Consider the following 22,602-nt stretch of genomic DNA (forward strand, 5'->3'; position numbering starts at 1 on the left):
GTAAGCATTGTCATTTTGACATAAGCACGGATGTCCCTGAAAAAGATGGCATCTAGAAGGCAGCATATCATCTCTGTCAAAGAAAAACACTATTTTAAAAAAACTGCTTCTAAAAATACTCTTACATTAACTTACTCTGAAAGTAAAGAATGTTTTTGATCTCTCCTGTAACATTGCCATTTTGGAGATTTTTCTTTGGACAGTGACGATATGTTGATTCAAAATGTGTCTTTTAGTGTTAATGGTGCTTTCGTGGGTGTGTAAGTGTGTAAGCCACTGACCTACTACCATACTGTGACAGATGGTAGATTTTTAACTTTATGCTGGTAACAGTCTGGGTGGTCCTTTTTTTGTTTGACCCATTATTGCCATAAACAATCTGAAATGTTGACTCATAGAAACACAACACGCATCTCCATATTTTTTACACACAGTAGCCAGGTTTACAAGCAGCCTAATAATCCGTAAATAATCTGAGTAGTAGCTCAGTCGGAATAGAATACGTCCATGTGTGCAAATCAATCAAATTAGACTAGTCTAGTCCAATTCAGGCCATTCGGAATACAATTTCTGTCTGATTGAACGAGGTGGGTCATCCTGTAAATAATCTGTTAAATAGAACAATAATATCCGTGTAAGCGCCTGTATCTGATTACGTTCCCAAACAGAAAGTTTAGATCCGTTCTACACATGTGCGTCGCGTCATAGTGAAAGTTTATAACATTCAACTTGGCAGAAGCAGAAACTGCAGAGGAGACGAAGTTTATGCTCTGACCTTTAAAAGACAGCAGTGGGACGGGCGTCCAGTTTATATGTCTCAGAACACGACGTCTTCCTCTCAGCCTTCTTTACATGTGACGCACGTTTTCCTGAGTCTGACATCATTTTAAAGCAATAATTTTGGATCAGATTATTTGTATTGAGCATGTAAACAGAGATTTTCCATCACATTGTTGAGTAGAGTGAGCATAAACACCTCAGTCTTAATCTGTAATCGGAATGTATTTAATTGGATTGGCAAAAATCTTTGTATGTATTGTCTAGCTCAGGCATAACATTGGTCTCTCTCTCGCTCTCTAGACACTAAAGTCTGGTGAAGGTGTTCTGCAGGTTCTTGGGCTGGTTCTGGCATTTGGCAACTTCATGAACGGAGGGAACAGGAGCAGAGGGCAGGCGGACGGCTTCACTCTGGACATCCTGCCTAAACTCAAAGACGTCAAAAGCAGTGTGAGTTGGGAGTGACTTTCACAATCATCCTCCTCCTCATCATCAGCAGCAGTTCTCTTTATTACCCCTTATTTTATTTAAAATGAATTAACCCCTTAAATGGCTAGGGCTGAAAGGTTTAACACACACGTCTATAACCTATATATAAGAATAGCTCAGCCAATTTGCGTTGAAGTCCCTGTAGTTACTGGCTAATAAGCCTTAGTATGTAATAAACCTGTAATTTTAAGGGATTAAAGATAAATGGAATAGTGTGACTCCTAATTACAATCACTGAGTAACTGTTTAACGTCCTCAGTCTCTCTCTCTCTCCATCAGGATAACTCCCAGAGTCTTCTGTCCTTCATCGTTGCTTACTATCTGCGACACTTTGATGAGGTATGTTTTCTGTTCCTGTTTATTTGATTCTCTCTCTTGTTCTCTTTCTCACTCTGTCCACTGATTTGGCTCTGAATCCTGGCCAGTTTTTTCATCAGGACCGCTCCCCTGAGGACAGCGGCGCATTGTTTGTTTCGTTTCATCACTCTTATTTGGCTGCCGCCTCCTTTTGATGCAACGGCTGGCTGCCAGCTCAAAGCAGCAGGCTTGTAAATAAGCGACAGCTGCAGATGTGTACGGCATGACGCAGGGCTTTATAATTGAGAAAAGCTGAGTGGCAGGTTGAGTCTAGACCCTGCTAACTGTGCGGTCAGCAGAGCAAAAGGGCCATGCTTGGGAGGTTCAGCCATAGCCCTCACCAAAAACAGTCCGAATTATTTTCTTGACCTTTTTCAAACCTCTCCTTTTCCCTTAGAATTAAACAGGCTGTTGTATCAGTATGTTTAATTAATATATATAATACATATTATATATATATATATATATATATTAATACAGCCATATATATGTAAAAGACCTTTCGTCTGATTGGCTGCCCTGTATTGTGCCTCATTCTAAAAGCTGCCCAGGCTGAAGTGTTAAATTCAGACAGGAAAAGGCGAAATGTTTACTACTCTTTTTGAATGTATGGATCCTTTGGGACTCTGCAGTGATCCATTTGCCCTCCTGACAGCCATGAACAGAACAACGTTCAATAATTTTTCCTCAGTTTAATCATTATCTTCAGTTCCAGTAACTCTGCTGCTAGACTGTAACAACAGGCAACATCACCTCATTAGAAATGGGCAGGGCTGAAGTGCTGTTTTCCAGGTTGTGACATTATAACCATGATGAATTTAAATCAGGGTATTTTTTCAGCTTAGTTTCCATATATGGATGGTAGGGACTGGGCTGTAAACAGTACTGTTTTGAACTTTAACACTGTTTAACTGTTTTATTTCAGATTTATTTTTCTTAGATATGGATCCTTTAAACATTGAACCAAAAGAGTGTGACTGAATACGCAGGAGCTTTCAAATGCCGCATTAGTATGTTTTTCTGCTTGATACATATGGGTTCTAATTGGGGCCTGATTTTGTAGATTGATGGAAAATTTGTAGATTTTCATTTTGATCTTGTTCGTACTCCCAAACAGTCTGTCCCTCAATATAATTGGTTTGTTTAGGTGATTTTACATGTGTCTGTGTGCGTTTAGTGTGCATATGGGTGGACCAAATGTTCCCTGAATGATGAAAAGCATGAATGTTTTGATGCTGTTGGAACATTTGGCTGTTTTTCCTCAAAGCTACAGCTTTTGTTAGAAAAAAAGAAAAAAGCTACATTTTGATTGAGGGTGGTGAAAAACCACAGCAATCTTTAAATAATTAAATGGTTAAGATGTAAATAAAGTCATTCAGAGTGTTTTGGTGTGAAATGTTCTTTTCTAGAGAAACTTACAGAGTCAGAATTGTTCACAATGGTGGTGAAAGGAATCAGACATCTGAGGTGTTTAATGCCTCTAACATCTCCCTCAAAGAGCATTAATCGGTTCCTAATATGCTGCCTGATGCCTGAGACATTGTTTTGCAATTGTTTTAAGATAGAGTTTTGTCCTAAAACCTGTTTTTAAGGGTTGATGGTGAAGAGGTACATTTAGGGAGTTCTAAAAGAAAGTACTTTTCAGATTTATCACTATTCTACCATCATCAACATTCCATATAAAAACTCAGAAGACACGTGTAGGATCACTGGTAGACATGGTGACCCTCAATTATATCAGTTATAGACATGGTGACCCCTGGTTCCCATCACCACCACTCTAAAGAGTCTGTAAGCTTCTCCATTGTGAGCCACTTCACATCACCACTCTGAATGGCTTTGTTTACAACCCACCATTGTATGGTGACCCCTGGTTCCCATCACCACCACTGGAAAGACATCTGAGTCTGCAAATTGCTCCACAATTTCACATCAGTCTGAATGACTTTGTTTACATCTCAAAGATCAAACCATACAGAATAAACAAAATATAGTGAAATAAATTCTTCTTTAAGTTTGTGGCTTTGTGTGTGTGTGTGTGTGTCAGGATGCAGGTAGAGAGACATGTGTGTATCCTCTCCCGGAGCCTCAGGACCTTTTCCAGGCATCACAAATGAAGTTTGATGATTTTCAGAGAGATCTACGCAAACTACGCAAAGACCTTAATGGTGAGTCACACACACACACACACACACACACATACACACACACTCACAAGAACAATGTTGTTTATCTCATAGCAGTGGTGTATGCCCAGGTCTGGGATATAAATGGTAAGTGGACAGTTGGTTCTTGTAGTCAACATGTTGAATGTGGGAAAAATTGTCAGACATTAAGAACTGAGTGACTTTGACAATTCCCAAATTGTTATTGCCAGACTGGGTCAGAGCATCTCTGAAACTGCAAGGCTTGTAGGATGTTGCCAGTCAGCAGTGGTGAGTGCCTACGGACAGCGGTCAGAAGAGGAGCAAACCACAAGCTGGCGACAGGGTGTTGGGCACCCAAGGCTCATCGTTGAACGAGAGCAGCGAAGGTTATCTCACCTAGTCTGAACTAACAGAAGGGCTGCTGTGGCACAAGTCACACAAATGATGATGGTTATAAGAGGAATGTGTCACAACACACAGTGTAGCACACCCTGCTGTGTATTAAGCTGCATTGCTGAGGGCTAGACCGAGGCATGCTCACCCCTGTAGAACATCAAAAGCACCGACAATGGCACAAGACTGTCTGAAAGGGACACATAAGAAGAAACTCGCTTCTTCTAATGAGTCTTATTTTCTTTTACATCACATGGATGGCTGTGTATACATGTTCTGTTTTCCTGGGGAAGTGATGGCACCAGGATGCACTGCGGGAAGAGGACAAGCCTTTGAAGGGAGTGTGATGCTCTAGGTAATGTTCTGCTGGGATACTCAGTGTCCGGGCATTCATGTAGATGTCAATTTGACACATGCCACCTACCTTAACATCACTGCAGAACAATGCTATTCCCTCATTACAGTGGCCTCTTTTAGCAGGATAATGTGTCCTGCCACACTTATCAGATCATTCAAAAATGGTTTGAGGAACATGATGCAGAGTCCAAGGTGTTGTTCTGGCCTCCAGATTCCCCAGATCTCAATCTGATTAAGCATCTGTGGGATGTGCTGGAACAAGTAGGCTGAACCAGAGTGACTCCACCTTGTAACTTGCAGGACATTGAGGGTCTGCTGACTTCAGAGGTCTTGCAGAGTCCATGCTTTGGTCGGTCGGTCTGTTTTTGTGTCATGTGGAGGACCAACAGCACATTAGGCATAACATTTTGCTCATTGGTGTAGTTGGATTTTTTGCCAGCGTTCTGTAACTTGATACTTCAGTAGCTATGACAGAATGATTTGTAGGCAAAAGATGGACAGGTCACTAACAACTTTGCAAGTGTGAAATATGACATAACTGTACCATCATCACACTTGTTCTAATACATCTGTTTCAGTTCTCAACTAATTAGTAAGCCTTACCACAGTGCTTCACTCTAACTGGCCTGCACTCAGCTACATTTTTGTACTCTTTGGCATCACATTCCCACAAGCCCCTGAAGACATTGATCTTCTATTGAGAGTTTTATTGTGACACCAGCTGATTGTTGTGGTGATCAGCACTGCATGATCCACAGCTTGTTCGCAGCCTCCAGCGTTACAAACATCGAAACAAACAAACAAGAGCACGCTGATCTGTAGCACACCACAACAGCTCTCAAACATTTCACTTTCCAGCTTTTTTCATCTCACTCTGTTCTGAAACAACCCCCAGTGCTTTCTCTTTAATTAGCCTCAGCTGGAAAGATGGATCAAATTATTTCTCGTTAAGCCCTAATTAGCATAATTCAGTGGTTGTGGTGAATGTGGCTGATTGCTTGTTTGTGTCCAAGCCAGAGACCTGTTTGCTTTAATGAATCTCACCGTTTACAACCATTAACAAGGCCGTGTTTTTATTCTTCTCTATTCTTGCAGTTTGAAATGGCATAAGTGGTGCATATGCCGCTGTTTAGTCCATACTGTGGCGTGGTGGAGGAGGGAGAGACAGTGAACCGATCCATTTTGACAGAAAAAGGCTCTTTTAATTCGATGCCTTAGCAACGTAATCACCCAAATGGGTAAATGGACCTCTCCCCCACACAGCACACGAGGGAATGGCATCAATAACGATACAACACACGCACACGGCGGGTGACAACTTATACAGTACAACTGCATAAACCGATAAGGGAGGACTCAAGCTACATAACACACATAACCAAACACATAACTAATAAATACATGCACCAAAATTACACACATTACACAGGAACCAATACCGGAGCCGCAGGGGCTCATGGGAAGTAGCACCGTCCCCCTTTGGGCCGACGCTACAGTACAAAGTAAGGAAGCAGCCATGCACTGCACTTCCAGAATGTTCTGCAGTGACTTGTTTTCTGAAGTACTATTTTGACAGGATTAGTTGTATATGGTGAGGTCAGGTAATCAGGTTATATTAATCTTGTGCTATAAAGCAAATTATAGAAATAACCTCAGGTTATATTACTGCATTATTTATGTGCTACATTTAGATAGCCAAGGTGGCTAGCTAGTGATAAAATGAAAACAGGGGAAAGCTTTTATTTTAAGCGTGACAATCATGGAAGTCAATATGTGATGAACCAATGCTAGCTAGATCAGCATTTTTCACTGGCCACCTGCTCGGATATGTCCTCATCCTCCTTGAGTAGCTTTTCTTGTTTTTTTGGTGGCACTTTTTTTTTTTTTGCAGTTCTGCCATCTATCTTTACATGATTCACATATGAAAACTGCATCAAAATGCCAAATGGTAATGCCAAAAAAGTAGTGGGCCCTGTAGAGCTGCCTGTTGTGTCTTGTGTCAGCCAGTACCAGATTCACATCGTCATACTGAATTTGATACATTGATCTCTCTAGGCTGATGTTAGCTTCATATTTAAATTTCCATTCCACCTTAAATAATACAGCAGCTAACTAACCAGGCCTGTATGTAACTGCTACGTCATTTAAGGCAGAACGGGAAATGAGAATAGAAAGCTAACTTCAGCTTCATCTAATTTCAGTCCACTGTAATAGACTCAGTTACAAACAGCAATCTAGAGCTAAACCTGGTTTAAACAAAGCACTACCATCCTGCTTGGAATTCTCCTGACTCTCCTGATTATCCACTCTGGCACAGGGATGGTGCTTATTATGGATAAAGCATATGTAAGCTTATTCACTTATTCACCATTCACAAGACTGACAATGTTTGTCCCACCAACACAAACTCAACCCATCTTTGGGCAAGCTAACAACCAAGCAAAAGCTAACATCACAAGCAAAATAGAGCTAGCAAGCTACTTCATCTGTCTGTTTGTCCAGGTTAACATTCTGTGTTGTTTTACACTGTAAAAATAACTGTGCTCCAAGTAGTGCTCTGTTGGTAGCAGATCTAAAGGAAACTGTTTGAGAAAACAGCAAAGCGAGAGGTTAAGGGATAAGGACTGAAGATGTTTTATGAAAGCAGGCAAAACATGCTTTTTGAGCCCAGACAACTACATTTTCTGAGTGGGGTTTCATTGGACCTATAGTTTGCTTTGGAATTAAGATAGCTGAACACACGTTTGCATTTGAACACCCCTTGCTGTCATATGAATCACAAGAGCAGTCAAAAAGGTCCAGCTTGCAAAGTAAATAAAGGCTGAAAACCATGAATATCAACTGACCAAAATCGCTTTCGATTTACCTGCTAAACCAATCAAGCCTCGGTTTTCTTTGTGCAAACGAATGTTAGCTTCTCCGGCAAAGTGCTTTATTTCTCCAACTACTCACAATTCAAACCGTTGAAAGCTCTCAGACTCCCCACGGGACCACGTGCATGGCTTTGCTCTTCAAGCGGCCGACTACGCCAGGGGTCCATACAGTGAATGAATCATCACCTGGGAGGTTAGCATGCGGAGCTAAGCGCTAAAGCAGATGTTAGCAGCTTTGACAGTGGCAGGGGGGGTTATTAGAGCAGGTAGGCCAGCCGGCCTTAACCCCCGCTGAGCTCCAAGTTAGCATACTAAGACATGCTCACAAGAGATTAGCATGTGGCAAAGAGATTAGCATGTGCGCTGCGTTGGCATGCAATGTCCTTATCCATCATGAGCAGTGATGGGAGTGAGCCGACGTCTCAGGAGCTCCATAGAGCGCATGCATCACTCAGCAAGACGGCGGGAGGAAACGGCAACAGGATTTGTTAGCGCTGGTTAGCATGTTGATAGTTTAGCAGAGCTGGAAGACCTCTGCTAAAACAGCATTGCTGGACTGATTTTTTTTCCCAGTTTCTTGTGCCTTCCAGTTTAACCCTGTCGGACTGACTGGACACAATTGCACAATGTCTATTAGAGCAACTCTGTTCTATGAGATAGATGCTGTTTTTTTCCATGTTGGGCTAGTCAGAAAGTTCATCTGTTCAACTTGTCTTATCAAACCACGTAAATCTGTAAAAAAAACGGTCAGTTTGCTGCTGTTATGGATTAACATCTTCTATTCTAGTGTATGGGGTGTTCATTGAGGTGGTCTATGGACTAATATGCCATTTTCTAGTGTATAGGGTGTTCATTGAGGTGGTCTGTGGACTAATAGGCCATTTTCTAGTGTATAGGGTGTTTATTGAGGTGGTCTATCGACTAATATGCCATTTTCTAGTGTTTAGGGTGTTTATTGAGGTGGTCTATGGATTAATATGCCATTTTCTAGTGTATAGCGTGTTCATTGAGGTGGTCTATGGACTAATATGCCATTTTCTAGTGTATAGGGTATTTATTGAGGTGGTCTATGGACTAATATGCCATTTTCTAGTGTTTAGGGGGTTTATTGAGGTGGTCTATGGATTAATATGCCATTTTCTAGTGTATAGGGTGTTCATTGAGGTGGTCTATGGACTAATATGCCATTTTCTAGTGTATAGGGTATTTATTGAGATGGTCTATGGACTAATATGCCATTTTCTAGTGTTTAGGGTGTTTATTGAGGTGGTCTATGGATTAATATGCCATTTTCTAGTGTATAGGGTGTTCATTGAGGTGGTCTATGGACTAATATGCCATTTTCTAGTGTATAGGATGTTCATTGAGGTGGTCTGTGGACTAATATGCCATTTTCTAGTTTATAGCGTGTTTATTGAGGTGGTCTATGGACTAATATGCCATTTTCTAGTGTATAGGATGTTCATTGAGGTGGTCTATGGACTAATATGCCATTTTCTAGTGTATAGCGTGTTTATTGAGGTGGTCTATGGACTAATATGCCATTTTCTAGTGTATAGGGTGTTCATTGAGGTGGTCTATGGACAATTATGTCATTTTCTAGTGTATAGGGTGTTCATTGAGGTGGTCTATGGACTAATATGCCATTTTCTAGTGTATAGGGTGTTCATTGAGGTGGTCTATGGACAATTATGTCATTTTCTAGTGTATAGGGTGTTCATTGAGGAGGTCTATGGACTAATATGCCATTTTCTAATATATAGGGTGTTTATTGAGGAGGTCTATGGACTAATATGCCATTTTCTAGTGTATAGGGTGTTTATTGAGTTTGCCTATGGACTAATATCTCCTACTCAAATGTATATGAGCTCTTATTGGGGTAGTTTATGGACTAATATCTCTTATATTAGTGTATAGCTGTGTTTATTGAGGTTGTGCATTTTCTTAGGTCTCCTATTGTAGTGTATAGAAGTTTTTTTATTGAGATTGTTGAGTTAATACATTCTGTTGTAGTTTATATAGCCCATTATATGATATTTAGGTGTATACATGTATTTATTGAGGCCATTTATGGACTAATATTTTCTGCTCTAGTGTAAAGGAGTGCTTATTAAGGCTGTTATGGACTAATATATTCTGTTCTAGTTTATAACAGCGTTATAGTAAGAGTTTTTTATAGACTGATATCTCGTTCTAGCATATAGGAGTGCTTATAGATGTTTCTATGGGCTGATATGTTGTAGCACATCGAATTTATTGAAGTTGTTTATGGACTAATATTATAGACCTATCTGTTTATGGATTAATGTTATGGAGTAATCTTCTATTCTTGCATATAGGGGTGTGTATTGGGGCTGTTATGGACTAATATCTCCTGTTATCGTGTATTAGACCTAATATCTCCTGTTCTAATGTATACTGTTCTAGTTTAATTTGAGGTAATGTTCATTTTAACTTCACATCCTGTTCCTGCAGCCTGCTCGTCTGAGACGGAGAAGGTGTCTGCTGCATCCTCAGAGGAACATCTGCAGCCGTTTAAGGGGAAAATGGAGCAGTTCCTTACTCGGGGTAAGAGATGCACACCAAACATGGACACACACGGCTTATATACTGAGACGCACATACAATACATAAAGGCACTCATGCAAAAGAGAGGAGCTCATTATGACTACATGATGAATAACAGTGAACCTAAGCACATTATTGGTGCTGGGCTCACACACTACGGCCTGACTAAACATTTAGCCAACAAAGTCAGTTGGTATTAAGGTTCAGCAGATATAGTATCTGTGGAAATCTCCTAGTAGAGCACAGATATATAAGAAAACCACATTCAGGAATAAATATTAAAGATATTAATAAATTTAATAAGTACCCTCTTTTAAATATATATGCACTATCGTACCACCCTTCATTTACCTAATTTCCAGCCAAAACGGCCATCAAGGTTAATGTTTTAATTTTTACTATTAATAATTAATATTTATTTTCTGTTATAAAACGAATAGTCCTTATATCTGATTGGCTGAGGGGTGTTTGAAGCCATTGTGGATGTGAATTTCTTAGTTGTATTTTGCACTGTTGTGGTAATTCGGTGACCAAAAAGTACTTATAAAGCGAAAGATTTTGCAATAAACAGTGCTATATTAACATACGTTTATTGTTATATGACAAAGAGTTAAAAAATTCATAATGAGTTTTCCTCATTCAGCGATCAGTTGCTTGGTAATGACACTGTATTCTAAAGGAACTACATTTCTTGGAGGAATACTTGTTTATTTGATTATTATTAATAATAACAAATCATTTTCTGAAAAACTGTGCATTTATCATATTTTATCAAATGTGCATTACTGCGATTTTATTACGGGAAGGGAGTTTTAGGCACTCCACATTGGAAACGCCCTTCCTGTGATAAAATCACAGTAACACAGGGCCTCTTGTGTGTTTGAAACACTTCTGTAATGTAAGAATAACAGTCAGTTTGCATTGAAGTTCATGTAGTTACTAAATAATAAGCCTTTGTATGAAATAAGACTGATATTAGGGGGTTTGCAGTAGTAGACGCCACAGAGATAAACAATTTGTGATTGGTTGATTGCCTGTATAGCGTTTCAAGAATTTAACCCTTTTATTTCCATCCAAAACATATAAACATAAATTTTAATAAATAAATACAAGCATGATTTTATTGAATAAAAATGACATCAAATGAAATGAGATTGGTGTCTTCAGGGGGCCAGATCATGCTTTTGATTAACAAGTAGGTAAACATGAGAAAGCTATTTGAGGGAACACGAAAGACTGAGACGAGTGATAAACCTTTTGAAACTAAAACAGTAGCACACAAAAACAGTATTTTACAGCACTGTGTTAAAAAACACTGACTGCAGGCAGGTCATTTTAGCACCTGCACTCTTTTACTACACAGCAATGCTGCTGTAATACATGCAGAATGTGTTTTACATGGTCTTGCTGAAGTAAGCAAGATCTTAAATGAAAAAGACGTCATCTGGATGGCAGCATGTGTTGCCAAAACATGTATATATTGTTCAGCATTAATGGTGCCTTCATAGATGTGCCAGTCACGCATGCCATGTGCACTAATGCACCCCTATACCATCATGAACACTGGCTTTTGAACTGTGCACTGATAACAAGCTGAGTGGTCTTTAGCCTGGAGGACACAGTGTCCATGATTACTATTTTCACAGTGTTTTTCAGAAGTGTTTCTAAACCCATGTGCTTTCCACTACAGAACTGTGTCTGTTTTAAATGCTGTGAAACCTGAGGATCCAAAGATCACACTCAGGAAATACTGGTTTTTGACCTTGCCTCTTGCATACAGACAATTTTCCAGATTCTCTGAATCTTTTAATGTTATTATGGTACCGTATGGTTTGGAGACTGTGGCTCTGTCTAAAAGACAGGAGGCTGAGCTGGAGGTGGCGGAGATGAAGATGCTGAGATTTTCGTTGGGAGTGACAAGGATGGACAAGATTAGAAATGAGCAGATCAGAGGGACAGTGAAGGTGGAGCAGTTTGGAGATAAAGCCAGAGAGGCCAGGTTGAGATGGTTTGGACATGTGTTGAGGAGGAATAGTGGATATATTGGGCAAAGAATGTTGGAGATGGAGCTGCCGGGCAGAAGGAGAAGAGGTAGACCCCAGAGAAGGTTTATGGATGTAGTGAAGGTGGACATGGAGATGGTTGGTGTAAAAGTAGAGGAGGCAGTGCATAGGGCAAGATGGAGGCAGATGATCCGCTGTGGAGACCCCTAAAGGGAGCAGCCGAAAGAAGAAGAAGATGATGAAAAGCACAAGTTCTTTGCTATGTTATGCTGAGAAACATTATTTTGAATTGTTGCGCTATTTGATTCTTTCACAGAGAGGTCAAATATAGGGTTTAAATGATTTGCACGTTCATTGCATTTTGTTTTTATTTACATTTTTCACAGCATCCCAACTTTTTTGGAAATGGGTTGTAGTTTATGGACTAATATCTCCTATTCTAGTGCATGGGGTGTTCAGTGAGGTCAGTTATGGACTTACGTGTCCTGTATAGTATAGGGTGTTTAGTTTATTTAGGGACTGCTATCTCTTATGTTTGATACTTTATCATTGTGAAAAACTGCACTGTGCTCCATAGACTGTGAAAAGAAGCAAACGTCAGACACCAATCATAGCTGATCAACTACATTTCTTGAACGTTGAAAACTGTAAATTAGATATTTTTTCACCAAAATATTGTTTTCCACGACTACCCTCCCTTCTCGCTGTGCTTCTGTATTCATTTCTTCATAACCATACCCACATGTGCTTCCTCAGTTGGGGTGTCTAGGTGGGGTCTTTGCCTCATGTTGCCCCGTTGCTTTGATCCAGAAGCTCTAGGGGGTTCCTTTGGGTCCCGAGCTGTCAGTCCAGTTATTTCAGGACAAGCCCCCCTCCCTCTTGGCCCTGCTTTTAGTTAGGAGAGACATATATAGGGATAGATGGATGGAAAAACACAATAGAGTAATGTCTTATTTTTTGGTGTTTCATGTGTGATTGTGAAACTCCAGGGGTCTCGCAGTCTCAAACTACCACTGACTCCACAACAAATGTTTATTTTGCAAAGGTTGAAACAAACCACAAGGAGAAAGAGAGAGGAAGAGGCAAGGGAAGAGAGAGAGAGAGTTAAAGAGAGAGAGACTGGCTCTGTGCTGCGGTGCTGATTGGTCTATGGTCATTCCGCCGTCTTTTGTTACTAATTCTCCTGCCCGCTAGCCCTCTGATGGGGTGTTACGCCCCGGGACACACACAACCACAGCGATAATCTGTTTGGCGCTTGTGGAGATGTTGCCAGCCCTAGCCCAAACTAATTGGCTTGAGTTTATAAGGCTAGTATCTGGCTGGAGCTGTAGTGTTGTAGCAGTAGGTGAGATGGGATTTTCTATAGTAGCTGGTGTAATGATTCACTTTAAACTGATAAACTGACAAACACTAGCAGAAAAAAGTTTGCAGTAAAACAATGCAAGCAATTAGCAGTCAGATGGAGTTAATATACTTCAATAGCTAAGATCTTTGCAGGCTTCCATTTCTCAGTCCTATCGCTTAAAGCTGCCGTGTGTAATGATTAGTGGCCTCCAGTGGTGAGGTTGCAGACTGCAACCAACTGAATCTCCCTCCCTCATCCCTCCCTTTCCAAGCGTGTAGTAGAACCTACAGTCGTTGTCAGGTTTTATGCCATCACCTGTTCATGTTTTTGCTTATTTGTTGAAAAGGATTCACCCTCCCTTGTATTTTCTTGTGCTAAATATTAAGTCTGATCCTCCATTTCTCACACTTCTCACAAAATAAAATGATTAGCCAGCACCAGCAGCAACCACTCATTGTTTTTTCCTGCGTCTTCCAACCGGAGCTACAGCGCCACCAAATTGAGGATGCCATTTCATTGTAAAAATGTGAAAGGCGCCCTCTAAAATGGTTTGGTTTGTCCTTTCTGGGCTACTGTAGAAACATGGCTTCTGTTGGAAGAGGAGCCGCTTCTTATGTAGATATGAAGGGCTCGTTCTGGGCTACTGAAAACACAACGATTCAAATTTACAGATAATTATACACTAACGAAGTCATGCTTTGGACACTATTTTCAAATTCTGATGATACACACTGCACCTTTAAGAGTAATTCTGTTAGCATTTCGTTCAACATATTCAGTGAATAATACGTCTGGAAATTTAGGGGATTAAGGACAAAGTAGGGCCATAGCCCAAGTGACTAGCAATTAGGAATAAGGAACGAAGAAGGTTAAGTTGTAAATTTCTATTCCTGTTTTTTGAGATTATATGCTGGAGGCATCTGTAGCTTTAGTGTTGTAGCAGTAGGTGAGATTTATTATGGCTTTTTCAGTCACTATTTACTTTAAAGCAAGTAATTATCAGAAACTACCAGAAAGAAGGAATGTCAGAGAAGAGCGTTAGCAATTTATTGATTAACTAGCTAATTTTGCAGTTAGCAGGGCTGTAGCTGTTTTCCGTCATACATAACTAGCAATTGGCAGTTAAGGATAAGGTTAATCTCAGGTGTTTACATGAAGAGCTTCATTCCAAAGGGATGTGCCTCCAGTTGTAACAACTTTGAATGTAACAGATCTTTAAAAACAATTTAAAATGTTTCTGAAGAAACCAAATTTTGTCTTAAGAGTTTTTCTCAAGTATAGCTTTACCATCTAAACAAGGACATGAACCAGTCTTCATCATACATACCTTTACCTTTACAGAAGAACCCCTGAAGAACCTTTTTTAAGGGTATACAATGTCATAACGTCATCTCGATTGTATTGTAAGATATGGATAATAAGACTATATTATAGATAATAAGAAGCAGCAGGTTCAGTTGACTGTATTGTTTGTCATTTATTATCTGTTTGTTATGTTCACTCAGTTGTTCTCTCTGTCTTTCAGCCAGAACTGAACTGGAGGACCAGGAGAAACAGCTGGCAGACACTCAGAAGAGGTAAGAAAATTTGTGTGTGCATGATTATTTATATGTTCCTATACAAGAATGTGTCCTATAATAAACAAATACATATGAAATACACACACACACATTAGCCATAACATTAAAATAACATTTTATCAGCTCCACTTACTCTATTGATCCACTTTGTAGTTCTACAGTTACAGACTGTAGTCCATCTGTTTCTCTGATACTTTGATAGCCCCCTTTTACCCTGTTCTTCAGTGGTGAGGACCCCTCATGGACCCTTGCAGAGCAGTTACTATTTCGGTGGCGGATCTTGCTCAGCACTGCAGTAACACTGACGTGGTGGTAGTGTGTTGGTGTGTGTTGCGCTGGAGTGAGTGGATCAGACCCAGCAGTGCTGCTGGAGTTTTTAAGCACTGTGTCCACTCACTGTCCACTCTATTAGACACTCCTACCTTATTGGTCCACCATGTAGATGTGAAGTCAGAGACGACAGCTCATCTGCTGCGGCACAGTGTTGCTCATCCTCTAGCAGGGGATGCTGTCCACAGGACACTGTCAACTGGATGTTGTTGGGTCTCGGTCCAGCAGTGACACTGAAGTGTTTAAAAACTACAGCAGCACTGCTGTGTCTGATCCACTCGCACCAGCACAACACACACTAACACACCACCACCACATCAGTGTTGCTACAGTGCTGAGAATGATACACCACCCAAAAAATACCTGCTCAGTGGTCCTGACCACTGAAGAACAGGGTAACAAAGTATCAGAGAAACAGATGGACTATAGTCTGTAACTGTAGAACTACAAAGTGAAACTTATGGTCAGTGGAGCTGATAAAATGGACAATGAGAGTAGAAACAAGCAGGTTGCAGATTAGTGTATTTAGTTGTTGAGTCTTCTGTGTCATTATCAAGGCCATTTCAACAACTTTACTCAATGTATTTGATTAAAATACACTGCTGATTTTGTTTGTGGACGGGATATCAGCGTCATGCAGAACTCTCTGCGTCTTGGCTGTGAGTGAGAGTGTATGAGGACACAGCGCAGCCTGACCATCTCCTTTAAAGGCAATAAAATAAGATAAATATGACATGTCTATTAATCCCATGTATGCAGTGTTCCTGTTCTGAGATGTTGTTCTGTACACTGTCTCTTCACATTACGAAACATGTGGACACCCACAGCTCGCCGAGACGCAGAGAGAACAGGCCAATGTCATGCCTTATATAAGGCCCTTATTTTTACAGGCTAAAATTTCAGCCAGTCAGTTTCACAATCCCTGTGCATAAAGCTCAGATCTGCTTTTTCAGTGTTTTGCTCCTGATGTTATACTTGCGCCTTTCCATATTTCGCAGCTTCGTGGAGCTGAGCGTGTTTTTCTCAGTGAAGCCTAAGGCGGGGGAGAAGGAGGTCTCTCCAAACACCATCTTCTCCCTGTGGCACGAGTTCTCCACCGACTTTAAAGACCTGTGGAAGAAGGAGAATAAACTTCTGCTGAAGGAACGGTCAGACACACTCTCTCTCTCTCTCTCTCTCTCTCTCTCTCTCTCTCTCTGCTTTGCTCTAATCATCACACATGGTTTGAAAACAGAGTGTGAGTTTAGGTTGGATTACATCACAGCACCACAACTGGAGCTCTGATTAGTCAGGATGCTCACAGCACACAGTAAACAACACACCATATATTTTTATCCTCCCAATTTAGTCGTGTCCAGTTCCGCTTGTTAGCTGGGTCTCCCCCAGTCAGACCTGCTACCAAACTGGGAAGGTGAAGGCCGGCGCGTCTACACATCTACTTTGAGACACACGAAGCTCCATCACATCTTTTCAGAATGCTGCTAACACAGCGTTGCTGGGCAGCTCAACACGCTTGGAGGAGAACACTAACTGTTAATGTTGTTACAACAGGTAACAGATGTCCATGTGGGCTCGTGTCATGCTGTGTAATGGGGGGTGGGGGTGGGGGTCCTACTCACCCTGAGAGAGGACAGTTATGTTCTCTTGGACTTCTGGACACAGATAGCTGTGACATCACTGGGGACCAGACACATGATCTCCTGCTGATAGGTCCACTACTGAAAATACACTGTCCGTCAAAAGTTTGGGGACACGTCCCTGTTCAAAATGTTTTTATATAAATGAGTTTCAAGAAATCAAGAAAACAATATCACACATTCCCAAACACTAATGTGGGAATCAGGCTGCCCGTTGTCTCCTTTTGTTGTGATGTCAGCGCTCATAAGCACCCAAACCGTTCACGTGTGCATTGTGTGTTTCTTTCAATGCTGTGTGGTCCCACACTTCAGTTCCTCACTCTTATATTAACACTGGACCAATGAGTTGCATAAGGGGAAATTCTAACATTCTCTAAACGCTGAATTTGTTGTTGCTGTTTCAGGCTGAGAGCTGCAGAGGAAACAATCAAACAGGCGAGAGAGAAATCGGCCTACAGCGTCAAACCCAAGCACGCATCTGGAATAGTGAGTTGCTTTCAAACTTCCTTAAAAGCTTTTTTTCAGTGTTCAGTGTTTTGGTTATCATTTTGCAGTACTGTATAAAAATAACAACATAATTACAGTGAATTACATAGTTAAATCATTAAGAACAGGTTTGAGTTCTAGATATTTCTGTTTGTTTTGATGTCAGAATGATATTCCAACCCCCTAATCTATTCACATTATCACTGAAGGGGAAAACCACTGGTTGTTCAAAATTTCTGCATAATTCAGTGGTTGAGTACAAACGTACTCACCAGATTCCTTTACAGTGGTGGTGATGGGAACCAGGGGTCACCATGTCTACAATACAAATATAGCCATTTTATTTACTACCCAAAACCACCAGTGAACCTACGTGTCTTCTGAGTTTTATATGGAATGTTGATGATGGTAAAATTGTCATAAATCTGAAAATAAGTTCTATTAGGGGACTATTTTGCCATAGAGCAATGAACTGAGGGAAATACATTTCAGACCAAAAACTTTATCACAGAATGACAGTATTTATAACCATTTCGTGTAATAACTTTCTGTGAGGGAGCTTTTAGAGGTGGACGTCTGGTTCCTATCACCACCATTGAACAATTCGGACTCTGCAAATTTGTTGAGAACAGAGCGTTTCCCACCAAACCCCTCTGAATGACTCTGCTCAATCACTGGAGTTCTCCTTCAACTTTTAAAATAACAAAATATCACTGCTTACAGGTACAAATGTGGTAGTTTAGAATTTATTCTAATTTCAATGAGCTACTGGTAAGAAATAGTTCATATATAAGTGCACACTACTTAGTGAAGTGGTGGACAAAAAGGCCCAGAAATGACCGACCAGCCTTTATACCTAACAGAAAATGAATTAGAGGAAATGTCGTGTTCACTCACTGCAAGATGCGCCGGTGTTTATTTGTGCAGGGCTGAAGTTGTTGACAGTGTGAATTTTACATGTTCTTCTCTGTTGTATGAGGATGCCATGTGTTTGTGCAGTTCAGCTCTTTACTTTGATCTCAGATAATACTAGAGACTTGGATGAATTAGTTGACCATTACAAAAGACGTCTGGTCAGCTCTGTCCTCTCTGTTACTAATTACAAATGACGTATCGCATTTTCTCTCGTTGTTTGACAGAAAGCCAAACTCGGGCAGAAGATGTGAAGCTTGGCCATGTGGAGGAGTGTGGTGGCCACTCAGGACTCCAGCTCATGCACAACGTAATGTCCATCACAATCAGAACGACTGTGTTATATCTGCTGAAGTAGCAATGGACTGTTCTCATACCTTTTTTTTTTATGTCCAAACTCATTGTACTGGTGTTTTAACTGAACCTGAAAAAGCTGATGATATTTAGGGATGCACTGAAATTGCACTCACTGAAAAATTTCCAGCCAAAAATGGACAGAAGTGACACTTGCTGATTAAAAAGTATCAAATACAATGAAGCATCAGAATAAATAATCTAACGGTAATAAAATTATAAATAGCAATAAAAAACTATTTTCTGGTCAACAAAGACATGTTCAAACAGTTTGAGTAGCAGCAGTTTGCTAGACTGCTAGGTGAAAGCTCCAAAAGCTCCACGGCCGCTTGCTTAACATCTTAAAAAAAAAAAAAGATGTCCATCGTCATTGCAGAGGCATTGCCATCGGTGTCCATTTAATATAATATTGTCATAACTTAGTATTTAATATTATTTCGCAAGAAGTCAGTTCTCTTTCCCAACATTGCAATTATTGCCTATTTCTTTCAGTTTTCAGCCCTGAATTTTGTGGTCAGGAAATTATTGGTGCATCACTAACAGCAAAGTACTTTTGGTTGATTCTGCAGAAAGAGCAAACAGATCTGTTCGATTTATGATGAAAACTTTTACTCATTTGGACTAAAATCTTTAAGATTTGAGTGATCCTCTACCTTAAAATATGTTTATTTTATTAAAACTAATGATTGAACTTTCCATTCTGTCATTAACAATCAGACCTTTCCAAATATTTCAGTAGGGATTGTTTCGGGAGTGACAATTTGAGCTCATTTTGAGAAGATCTCAAAACCCTAGCCAGTACATAACTAACAAACACAGCTTTGAACAGCCGTTGACATATAAAATCATACTACTTATTTCATTAAAACACTGAAATGTACTTAATTGTAGAAAACATTTTCAGGTAGTGACAATTCTTGATGCTCTGCACTGATTTTCAGACTTTGGGACACATTTACTTTAAAACAATGAGATCTAACTGCTCACCATGTGTGTTAGAGTAGACTTATTACAAATGCCTTAAAAAGCACCTTCACTGCCATCATCGATTACACAATATACAATACACAACATAGATTATGAAATATGGCTGTAAACTAGTAAATCAGCTGGTCGTCTCAGTCTGTACTGGAAAATGAATCAGCTGCTATTGAAAATTTGAGCGTTTATACTAGCAAAATCATTTAATTTTAATCATGTACTCGACCATTCAAAAGTATGGAATCAATGTTTTTAGAAATGTAAAGGCAATCTGGTTGAAAATAGTGTGGTTGGGATAGTGTAGTGGTTAACACCTCTGCCTTCTACACTGTAGACTGGGGTTCAATCCTCACCTGGGCCAACACCCTACACTATACCAATAAGAGTCCTTGGGCAAGACTCCTAACACCACCTTGGCCTCCCTGTGTAAAATGATCAAATTGTAAGTCGCTCTGGATAAGAGCGTCAGCCAAATGCCGTAAATGTGAAAACAAGATTCTTGTATGCTACAGTGGTTCTTTAGAAAAGGCTGTGGTTATTTATAGAACCATGGCATTCAGAAGGTTCTTCAACCTCTTATTCTCCAGAGTATATTTTGGTTTGTCCATCTGAATTTATTTGATCAAATCTTTGCAAATTATTAGTAAAGTAAGAAAATTAAAGTAAGAAAGTAAGTTAATGCAAACTATTCAGTAACTGCATGAAATAAATGCATTTTATTTATTTATTTTTTGTAAAAGCTCCTCGAATTAACAGAAAATGTGTTTTATGATCACATATTTCTCTATGCTTACAGTTTACAGCTGAAAGCCAAAAATCTCAGACGCTCTTTGTGTTATATTATAAAAGTTATTTTTACAGAGCGGATCACTGAAGAGACGCCTTTCAGTAGGAAAAAATATTGTTCAGCTTCTTTTATTATAAGGGTTTAAAATAACATCACCGTCTATTTGACTGGAAAGAGGAGTTACAGCCTCATACGACGCCCAGCTTCTGAATGGAGCTTATGAAATATGAAAGTTATGAAGAATATAACGAGGTCTGTTTTGGAAGCACCGTTGGTTCCAAGGAGCTTAAAAGGCTACAGTGACATGGTTCTATAAATAACCACATATTGTATGTGGTTCTTCAAAGATTTTAAAGTTCCAACAAAAACAGGTCCGCTGTTGTTGTCATACAGTATACAGTTGTATACAGTTTGGCCAAACACTTCTACACAATTTAACACACAACTACTGCTTATTTGCTGATTTTAACATATTGAAAGAAAATAAGGTGAAATATGTCCCGTACAGAAGTTGTGGCTCATTTAGCATTTTGACATTTTTCATATACGTTTAGCTCAGCAAAAAGATTTTGTGAAGTACAATTAGCAGAACAATACCATAAGTGTCCTCTGTAGATGATGTGACTTATTTTCACTTAGAAAATCACAAAACATCAATCGATGAGGGGTGCTATAACTTTTTTAGTAGCAGAAAGCAGTAAGTCCAGAACGATGAACGCATAAAGAAGATTCTGCTATGACTGAGAAAGCTGTGGAACAAGTTATATAAATAGTATCATATTTCAAAAGTGGCAGATAACTTTTTTTTGTTATTTTATAAACCATTTTATTTACTTCTTGTGTACAAAATTGTTGAAATATTGGGTAAAACGTCTAAACATTCTGTCCAGGATGTGTCCTGCCTTCCACCCAAGCACTGGGTGAGGCTCTAGCAACCCCTGCAACAGTGTGCTATAATGTGTGTGTGTGTGTGTGTGTGTGTGTGTGTTCAGCCCAATATATAAGTGAACAAACATTTAATTAACATGGCAAGTGATTGTAAACTTGTGGAACGGTAGTGCATATACGGTTTGTGTTGGACACTCACTGCTGTCCAACCACTATCCTCTGATTTCCAACATCTGTAACAAAGCAGGAACAGTTTATTTCAAAACTCCAAAACGTGTGTTTGCTAGTTTCTTCAAGGAGCAATCGGAATATATCCCTTAGTTGAAAGACTGTATCTCAAGAAATACTACTCCCTTGTACTGTAATACATCACGTAACTTTGTCAGATCTCATGCTCGTCGATTTGTGTCTCTGTCTTTTTATTCATGAGAAATGATTTTATCAGCAAGGAAACTGTTAAGCTTAGTTTTCCACTAACTGTAAAAGTTTGTCCAACTTATTGATGTCATGAGATTGTGTATAAGGGTATTTTTTCAATTACAAAACTTATGTTAAAAACTTTATTTATTTTTAAAGTTAAAGGTTATTAAATGAACTCTACTTCTGTTTGTGTGTTTCTCTGTATTGTGAAAGTTCACACACACAAAAAAAATAGTATTAAAAACTACAGTCCAAAGGTTTAGAACCCATATTAAGCCGATATTATTTGATATTCAGTAATAACTTACGAAAAGTAGTTTTAAATATTATGAACACTGCACCAAAACATTTTCCTGAATATTCAAGCATTTTAGAGAACATATGTAAATGTAATTTTCTATTTAGAATTATTTAATACGTTTCTTTGCCTTGTGACTTGACCACCGAAGAGTAGAGTTCTGTGGGGTGAGCTTCATTAGGGTTCTAGGAAATAAGCTTCAGTAGGGTTCTATGAGACATGCTTTAACAGTGCTTTATAGGCTTAGGTTTAGTAAGGTTTCACAGGGTGTGCTTCAGTAGGGTTTTATGGGACGAGCTTCAGTAGAGTTTTATGAGCGGAGCTTTAGTAGGGTTCTGTGGGACGAGCTTCAGTAGAGTTTTATGAGCTGAGCTTTAGTAGGGTTCTGTGGGACGAGCTTCAGTAGGGCTTTATGAGATGAGCTTTAGTAGGGTTCTGTGGGACGAGCTTCAGTAGGGTTTTATGAGCTGAGCTTTAGTAGGGTTCTGTGGGACGAGCTTCAGTAGGGCTTTATGAGATGAGCTTTAGTAGGGTTCTGTGGGACGAGCTTCAGTAGGGTTTTATGAGCTGAGCTTTAGTAGGGTTCTGTGGGACGAGCTTCAGTAGGGCTTTATGAGCTG

The 22,602-nt window shown here is 39.7% G+C and overlaps 1 protein-coding gene across 2 annotated transcripts in view; it reads left to right on the forward strand.

The window, feature by feature from the left end:
- Nucleotides 1-20,436, forward strand: part of LOC108431642 (formin-2) — a 69,593-nt gene extending 49,157 nt beyond the window's left edge. For both annotated transcript variants that reach the window (XM_037541765.1, XM_017704933.2), the window contains exons 10-17: nt 1,081-1,227; nt 1,546-1,605; nt 3,671-3,791; nt 9,869-9,961; nt 14,835-14,886; nt 16,218-16,367; nt 17,261-17,342; nt 18,482-20,436. In XM_037541765.1, the coding sequence (XP_037397662.1) occupies nt 1,081-1,227; nt 1,546-1,605; nt 3,671-3,791; nt 9,869-9,961; nt 14,835-14,886; nt 16,218-16,367; nt 17,261-17,342; nt 18,482-18,508 (732 nt within the window). In that variant the 3' untranslated portion in view covers nt 18,509-20,436. The remainder of the gene's footprint in view (nt 1-1,080; nt 1,228-1,545; nt 1,606-3,670; nt 3,792-9,868; nt 9,962-14,834; nt 14,887-16,217; nt 16,368-17,260; nt 17,343-18,481) is intronic.
- The last annotated feature ends 2,166 nt before the right edge of the window (nt 20,437-22,602 follow it).

This window comes from Pygocentrus nattereri, chromosome 10 (assembly GCF_015220715.1).
Source record: "Pygocentrus nattereri isolate fPygNat1 chromosome 10, fPygNat1.pri, whole genome shotgun sequence".
Taxonomy (NCBI): Eukaryota; Metazoa; Chordata; class Actinopteri; order Characiformes; family Serrasalmidae; genus Pygocentrus; species Pygocentrus nattereri.